Below are 9125 nucleotides of genomic sequence, written 5' to 3'. Positions count from 1 at the left end.
AAGTTATCAACTTAGAAATCAGCAAGAAGCTATTTGTAAACATGTCTATCCACATTTAGTGCTCAAGATAATGCCAAGACCAGGACATTTGGAAGGCATAAGAGAATAAGGGGCCAACATCAGTGTGCTTAGTTTTAGGCTTCAACTCAGTGTTTCACGTGGTCACACACAAGACCATGTGAACAGTGTCAGAACAACTGAACCATAAGGCATTCAAACCTCCTTATGGGGACACCACTCAGAATCCCCTCAGAACAGGAACTGCTTGAGAAGTTAAGGTTCCTCTGGATACCTTCTTCTTACTGGAAACATACACAGTGTTAGCCCCAAAATATCTATTTTTACATTGATAAAGATACAGTAGACAGTCTCTCACTCCTACAAGTGATAACCTACCTCTGTTAATCCATACCTGCATTACCTGTGGCCCTGGACTGAGCTGGTGCACCCATGCTGTGGGTTTTGAGAAGTGTCACTGGACCATCTGCACCTGGATCAAAACCCCAGCAGCTCCTTTTTCCACAGACAGTATAGTGTCCCTGCATTTCACTCCCTCTGCTGGCTCCATTTTATACATCAAATTAAGTTTTTCAAGACCTTAAATTTGTTTAAGACTGGGATATCTAAAAGTTTGCCTCAATCTTCAGGCTCCAGGGTCTGCTGAGCTCTCCTCTCCCTACAGGCTCTCTGGTTGGCAGGGACAGATCTCTCCTGGCTCCTGCACCAGGCCATGGCATCCCAGGCTTGGTACAGGACCATGGAGGCACCACCAGCACACCCAGTTGTGAGTCCTGAGTGGGAAGTGCGTAGCTCTGGTCTAGGTTCAGCACTCCCACCTCCAAAGGAAAGCAGGACCACACCTTGACGGCTCCATAACTGCTGGCTGCAAAAGCCTTGTGCACCTACCTGGGACTGTGCCACGGCCAAGGGCCATGGTGAGCCGTAGCCACGCAGCCAGCGCCTGTTGGCTTTATGTGCCTTCCAGAGAAATCGAGAGTATAGGAGTGTCTCCCCTGGACGCTGCTCTACAGCATGCTCCTGGTGTTTTATCCCGTTTCCACGCGGTATTGATCATTCCTGTTAGTGTGACGCTCACTTCAGGGAGGGGAAACACCTGCTCCCTCTCCTGGGAATGGTTAGGCAGGACTTCTGCTTCACCCCTGCAGGGATACCTCCCCCGGCTCTCACTGTCTACTCAGGATCACCTCTACTTCTGCACTGACAACTGCACAACAGGGTAAGTACAGGCTTTGAGTTTGTCAGCAGAGGTGGTGTTGGAGGACGTGCACTGTCCTTGTCAGTGGAGCGGCAGACACTGCCACTGACAGTTTCTTCAGCTGGTTCTCTTAGCCAGCCAGCCAGCACCAGTTTCGTCCTGTCTGGATTAATCCTAGGCCAGTCAGGGACGGTTCTGGAGGACATGCAGTGGAGATGCATGCGATAGGCTTGCTGAGGGTGCTCACTACAGCAGGCTTAGCTACCCCTAACCCCACGTTCACTGGAAAGGGAGGACTTGGAATAGCAAACAATGTAAAAAAAATACGGAATTTATACTCATCTCACAAGGCACTGACTACCACTACACAGAGGTCAGTCTGCTCATCCTGCCCTGACCTGGAAACCCACTAAGGCTGCTGAAGCGTCGAGAAATTCAAAACTGACAACCAATCTTATAGGTATTTGAGAATATTTTTCTTCTTTACTTCTTGAATCACCATAGTATTTGCTTTCTCTGTAGTTGCTGTTGAAACGGAAATGTGCCACAATCACAGCTCTCTTCTCTACATACATACAGACACATGTTCTGCCAGAGGAAACAGCCTTCAAATTTTTGAAAAAGAAAAAAAAAAAAAAAAAAAGAAGAAAAACAACCCCTTTAACTCTGTAACACTTCTAGAAACACACCTCTTAAGTTTCAAATAACACAAGCTTTAGCCATCCGTGGGTGCGCGTCAGCGTTGCCACGGCTCTGCGTAAAGACCTGAAGAGTCAAGTGCTTCCTCCACACTCTCAGGCAGGACATAAGGAATTCACCCCTCTTGGGCAATACTCACCAAATTCTTGCTACGTAGATGAATTCTTGGGCAATTTTTTTCTTTCCAGTAGCCATGTGCATTTCTATGTCAAGAATTACTCAATGTGCAGTTCCTGTCTGAAATTTCCCATGCCAAGTATTCAAAACAAGTTGCAAGCAAACCACACATCTCAAGCTTCTGCTTTTAGGCAGGTATTGTTGTTATTTTACAAGCAGGAAAACTGAGGTAATTTTTTTTCTTTCAAAGGGGAGCAGATGCTGGAAGTGTGTATGCACCAAACATCCTCGCCGATCGCCTAAAGCTAGGGAGAAGCACTGAAAAACCCAGACATGACAGGGGCTGTATATTGGGGCATGAATCCTCCCAAAAACACTAAAGCTTTCTGCCAGGCACACATTCACCCTGCCACAGAAACTAGTCATGTACCTCACTGTTCAAATACAAACCCCTGTCTGCAGTTATTTCAGATGTCAGATGTTCAGTATTTCTTCCTCGGTAACATACCAGGCTGCATACCCCAAACCAAAGCAGAAGCTGCTTTCTACACTGTGGTTATAAGGGAGTTAAAGTTCAGGTTTCTAATTGCTCTCTTGAGGCCTTATTACTTGTTGATTAAGTCCTTTTGGGAACAGCATCAAACCTATAATAATAAACACTCATTTCACTGGAAAGTTTGTAGCTGCCCTAGCAGCCCTGCGGCCCTTCTGCCTCTGTAACCAGCACAGGTATAAACCAACCAGAAAAGGGGTTTGGAACCTCTCTGGGAGGCTTTCTGGGCTGGATGTCTGATCGACGGGCTTTTGAGCAGTCGGGTTCAGAATCGTGTCTGCCCCTTTGGCGAAGGCTCTTGGGCTGTGTGCCCCTCTGGGCGGGGGTGCTGCAGCGCGGGCCTGCTCCGGAGCGTGGGCGTGGGCCGAGCGTCTCTGCGCAAAGACATTGCCTCCCATTCCTTCAAAACGGCTGCTGCTTTCCTAAGTGCTGGTCATTTTGGGGACAGCAGCAAGTACAGGAGAAGTAAGCTTGCCAGCACACTGCTGTTGGCTGATTTGATTTGCGGAGATCCCTCCTATCGCTGTTCACAGCACTTGACCTCCATGTTACGTTATGGCATCTAAACAGGACAGAAGGCCTGCAGGTGCCATGCTGACCTCTGTGTGCTTTATGCTTCAGCGAAGCCATCTGAGGTGTCAGGATGCTGGAGGTTTGCTGGAATCAGTGTAGTTTCTGGGCTGCACCCCTTGGCGCAGTGCGTTTCCTCCCGCAGGTGCCCTGTGGCTCCCAGAGAGCCCCATGGGAGCTGCGGGCTGTGCCCGGTGCTTTGTCGGGGCTGGGGCTGCCAGGAATGCTGGGTCCTGCCTGGGCACGTGGGGCTCACAGGGATATGGTCCCCAGGCGCCAACTGTAGTAGAAGAGGGTCTGCTGGTCAGAAGCTGTGATGGGACAGTCACGAGACGCCTCCTGTCCAGCTGGTCATTCCACCCCGTTTCTAATCAGCACTCATGTTCTTAATTTTCCAAACCACCAAATTTTCCCAACTAGACTAGTTTGAGGGGTAACTTTAGTCTAGGTCCTTTGAAAACATTGGGAACACATGATTTTTACAGGCTGGATTTCAGAAGGGATGAGGTAAATTACACAGTCTTGTATACTCCTGGGCAGCAGAGAAGCTGCTGAGGGTCTGGGATCTCTGCGAGCCTCTGAAGAAGGGCACTGGGTCTCCTTGAAACCCTTCTGTAATGAATTAGCCTGAAGTAAAAGTAGGTGTTTATCTCAAGTCGTTGCCTCAAATAGCCGGCTACCTGTTGGAAGAAGGGTCTGATCGATGCAAACTAAGGCAGCCATGCGTGAGCTGTTACACAGTGGTTAGTATTGATCAGAGCTAACGGCTGCCGATAGGAATGTGGGGCGGACTGACAGGCGGAGAAGAGGAAGGAGGAAAACGGCCCTCGCTGGTGGCAGACGTACAGAGGAAAGCCGATAAAAAGTCAATTCCACTTAACTGAATGGCTGCTAACTAAATATTTTTGGGCCCAGAGCCTTCCCAGATATCAGCTGGAGTGTCTCTGCTCCGGAACTGAGACATCAAGTGAGCATGGCATCGACGGCTGAGATAAGAGACGCCCGTGATGGCCGGCAGAGCAGGAGAGGCTGAGGGGCCCCCAGGCCGGCCCTGCTGCGCGCTGGCCACACACGCTGTCCCCTCACCGTCCCCAGGGGCTGGGCCTGCTGCCACACCTGCCACCAGCACCGCCAGCTCCGCACGGTGGGAAATGAGAACGGCGTGGGAAGGGCTCATGGGGCAAACACGGCCATACCTACTTCACAGAGAGAAAACAATGATTTGATTTCAGCCCCTTTTCTCTGAGGTCCCGCTAAGGACCAGTGTTAGAATCACTTGCTTGGCATGGGGAAGCAGCACAGATTTTCCTGCTCCAGCCCCTGCTGGCCAGAGGCACTTGTCATGCCAGAGACTTAAAACTGCCACTGAGTCTGTTTTAAGGCTTGAATATATGGAAAGTTTTAAGAATATGGCTCACCAGAAGTAGTTTAAAAAAGCTGGTGAGATGTTGTTTGGGCTCATCTGATGGCAGTGCTATTTCTGCCTGAAACTATTGGCTGACACCATCATGTTCATGCTCCCATTTTCCAGTCCAGTGGTGCCTCTGCATTGGGAAAGACTTTGGAATTCAAAATACAAACATAATGGTTATTTATGTGATGCACCACATTATGAACTCTTACTGTATGAAGGGTGCTCAGAAACTCAATGGCATCGCCCCGTGTTGGGAAGAGATGGAGGAGCTCTCCTATAGTTTTGGCTTCCTCCTCAGCCCATCAGGACAAGTTTTGGTTGCCTTCCTCTCTGAATTGCTTGTCTTAGTGCTGCTTTGGCGTCTGTTCCATCGTATGGTCATACATGGAAAGAAAACAAAAAGCAATCAAGGATTGCTTTTCCCAGGCCTAGTACTCAGTATTTAGACTGTTTCAGGCCAACTTTCAGTGGGCTGGATCAATGCTTGAGGCACCTAATATAAAGTAATTCTCCAACAGTTTGATTAATAGTGTCATAGTCATAGCTTCAGTTCAGGTTCAACCTTTTTAACGTTTTATTATTTTACAGAGTAATAAATCAGGACAGCAGGAAAAGACAGATGTAGGAATGTCCCTGTCTACCCATCTGCTCATGAAGACAATGGGTCACAGGATAACGGTTTCCAGGGTTGGGGCAGCTGATATTGGAAAATCTACTGGAGAGGAGTTTGTAACTGAGCCAGCAATGCCTCAAGGAAGCAAGAGGAAGCTGGAAGACGGTTAGTGTGTCCTACAGAGGCAGAGTATTGGCAAGAGAAGGAGCAGGTGAGGGTCTCAGGGAGCTAACCGGGATGACGTTCCCAGGCAGCTGTGAAATACTGCCAACCATCCCAGAGCAAAGGGGGATGCTGCCCTTTCCCACCGACCAAACCAATCTGTTCCTGTCCTTTCAGCACCAGCGGTGGCTGAATCAAACTCACCACGCAGGTCCTCGATGAGCCTTATTATGGTGATGGACTACAGCTCCAACATCGTCATGGGACACCTCAGCTTAAAGACAGAAAAACCAAGTCATGCAGGTCCAGTTCAGACTTCAAAGAGGAGAAGGCAGAAGCTTTGCAGTTGAGTTTGTGGAAAATGACGTAGATGGTACACATGGAAGACAGTCCAGAGATGTCTTTATGAGATGAAAAGAAGAGAAATAAGTATAGAGGTTCAATCTCTGATGAAGCTGATGGAGAGACTACGGGAACATGAAGTTAAACAGGAAGGGGAAGGACCAGAGGTGGTGAAATGAAGCTTGACTTGTTAGGAAGGAGGGATGGAGAAAGAACAAGGGATTTGAAGGGATAAAACAGGCAAATCAAATGCTAAGGAAGACTTGTTACAGCAGAGTCTTTTATATGGACTGAAGCATGTGGGACACAAAAAGAAGTGGCTGTGGCAATCAGGGCTAGAGGTGGCAGAGCCTTGGAAAAGAGGTTTGAACAGAGAATGATCAAATCATTCCAAAATTGCAACAGGTAAGGGAAAAAATGGAATTCTGGTTTGGTCATACTGAGTTAAAAACCTAGCAGAGGACTTTAGAGCCCTATTGGCTCAATGGTTGGACTTGATGATCTTTAAGGTCTCTTTCAACCTAAAGGATTCTATGATTAATGAATGTACTTTGCTTCTCATATCAACTGATTCACTATGTGCAATGCAAATTGAGGGAGAGCACATATGGATGCAAATAAATTCATGTGTAACACAGTGAGAACAAGTCAGGCTAATGTTTGAAATTTTTTCCCTATATTTATAGCTTGATTCTTATATTGTAGAGCAAAGCACGTTTTATATACAACAAACACTTTACTGTTTTCAATCCTTCTTTAATAGGATTTAATTTTACTTTTAAATTTTATTTGGTTCCACAAAGGGGCCTGGCAATCCTAAGGCATAGGCATTACAGTTTACAAATTATTTGTTATTATAACTTAAAGACCATTAAGAGAGGTATAAGTCACAAATCAGGGACTCGATTACCAAATGTTGCCATCAGCTGGACTCTTCCTGTGAATGTAGTTGTATTTGCATATGTTGATAGTTTAGGTATTTATAAAACAAAGCTATTGTCCTCATTTCTGTCACTGCCTGACTTACACTGTTTGCATTTGGCTTTCACACAGCTTTTGCAAGTTGAACTGCCTGTGCCACAAACATTAAGAGTGCATGTTTACAGTCAGAAATCCTACCATTTTATATACATGCTTTTTAAAGATAGTTCTTTGAAACCTTAAACTAAAATATACTTTAATGGTAAAAGTTCAACGTGAGACTTAGGCCCTTTCTGACGGTGAACCTTTAATGACAAAGTGAAGGCACTGGTGCAGCTAGAGAAGAGTCTTCAGCCTCTGCACACCACTTGCTGGACAATCAGTAAGATGATTTAGTGAAGAAATCAGTTCTATATGGCAGTATGTTTGTTTGCTAAGCACTATGCAATTCAAAACTGGATTGAAAGCCACATGTTAAGGCTCAGCTTATTTTATTCTGCTTTCTTACCAGACTGCATCCCTATACTGTGTTATATTGTTATGTTTTAAAGCTGACACAGTACAGGAAAAAGTAATGAAATCTATTAGACTTGCAGTACAAAAGATGAGAGATTTCTAAGAAATACTGCACAAAAAAGCACAGATTAAAAAAAAATGGAAGCAGCAGACAACAGCAACTATGTGCTACAAAAAGATAAATACAAAAAGCTCAGCTCTCCCTTATAAGACACCCACAGTCTCCATCTGTCATCTCAACCCTTCCTCTCCCAACTGTTCTTAAATTAAAAGAATGCTTCTAATGGGAGATTTTCTCATGAAAGCTTATGAGAATTCATTCAAAGACAAATTAAAACAATGCAGTGTAATCATACAATTCACCTCGGTAACAGGTTGCCTGGCTTCAGCGTTCACATTTACAAAAGAAAAAAAGCAACAACAAACTTCAATAAAGAAAAAACAACTAAAGAGCAAACCTTTCATTGACTGAAGCAGATATAGATGCAGGTCGCTCTCTGCAACCACTCTTAGAGCTGTATCACTGAGACTAAAGGTTATTTTAGTCTGTAAAAGAAACTACTGTACATGTCTAATTTAATGATTTTGTTCTTCGTAGGCCTTGAAGTTTGAATATGTCCAAAGGGAGCAGCAATGCTAAACCAATATATTATTTTTTTATTTCAGGTAAATAAAACTAGCTTGGGCTACAGACTCTAAAGGGTTTTTAAAATTTATTTTCATACTTATCACTCATCATTTTAGTTGCTTTTAGCACCCTGACTTGCATCCTGTTCATGTCTTAGCATGAATAATGGGTCCAGAATTTCCATTTTCACTTTTGTTTCTGGTCAGCTTCATTTTGGGGTTGCTGTTCTGTAACAAAATTCTTCAGAGTTTGGGTTGAATCCATTTAATTTCTATCACTTGCAGCCTAGACAAACATATTAGCAAAACTGCAATATTTCTGTTAAAACCAGGTCTAAAGGAGGAAACTTGAAAAGGAAACAGATCTTAAGTTTGGACACAGTCACTTGTCAGTGCCTCATTAATAACAGGTCTGCATTTCCTCTGCATTTCAGTTTTGCTCTTTGAATTCACAGCAGGTGGTCTGATACCAAATGGATTGTTTTCTTAAACTAATAGTCACAATAAGTTTAGATCTAGCAGCACAAAGGAGCTTTGCCACCCCAGAGAAGGTCCCAGCACCAGAGACAGGTGGAGGCTGGAAGCACCTTGGCCAAAAGACATGTGGTTGGGGTGCTGCTCCTCAGTGGCTGTCAGGCCCTGGGCCGTCACCGTTGGCATGTCCATGGTCAGGGCAGCACTCAGAGTCTCCTCCTCGGCCAAGGAGGACAGGGACAATCAGACGGCCGCGAACGGCTGCCACAGCTCTGGCCGGGTGAGTCAAGGGTTCCACCTTCAGCCACCTCTGGTCTAGACCTCTGTTTCATTGCTGCAGCTGCTTCCCGTCCCTTCTACGGGTCTCAGCACCTGATTGCAGCACTCACTTCAATGACAAGTCCCCTTGGATCTCCTTGTCTGCTTGCTTTAATCTCCTTCTCCCTCCTTGTTCCCTCGCTCTCTTTGCATGATTTCTGCACTCACCCTCTCCATTCCCAAAGTCACTCGGACTGCTCGAGTTCACAGCAAAAAGCAACCGAAACCCTCCCCAGATTCCCTGTCTCGGTTATTTTCTGCATGTGCTCTTTCACAGTGTCTTTTACTGAAGTCCCTCACTGTTGTACTTAACCACCGTGAGTGACAGAAATCCAATGCTGACCACTTCATTATCTGCCGACCTTGTCCCCCTGGCCTCCTGCCCCTCCATCTCTCTTGGGCAGTTTGCCCTTCGTCACAAGTCCTTGTTAAAGGTCAGGACCCCAAACCATCAGAACTGGTTGTGTTGTTTTACTGTATCACCAGAGAAATCAGGCCTGTCGGATCTCATTAAAGCCCTATTTATGGGTGGAACACCACTCCTGAAGGAGGATGAGCTGCTACCTTTGAAACGCAATCTTCA

The 9125-nt window shown here is 45.8% G+C and overlaps 1 protein-coding gene across 1 annotated transcript; it reads right to left on the bottom strand.

Annotated features, from left to right (window-relative positions):
• Positions 1 to 4021: 4021 nt before the first annotated feature.
• On the bottom strand, positions 4022 to 4135 carry LOC103776726 (chromosome unknown open reading frame, human C16orf47). The gene is given in 1 exon segment (XM_008944252.1): positions 4022 to 4135. A coding segment is annotated over 1 exon segment (114 nt).
• Positions 4136 to 9125: the final 4990 nt, after the last annotated feature.

Source organism: Merops nubicus, unplaced genomic scaffold, assembly GCF_000691845.1.
Source record: "Merops nubicus isolate BGI_N331 unplaced genomic scaffold, ASM69184v1 scaffold49070, whole genome shotgun sequence".
NCBI classification, from domain to species: Eukaryota; Metazoa; Chordata; class Aves; order Coraciiformes; family Meropidae; genus Merops; species Merops nubicus.
Note: the sequence above shows the minus strand (reverse complement) of the source record. Positions and strands in the feature narration are given on the sequence as shown.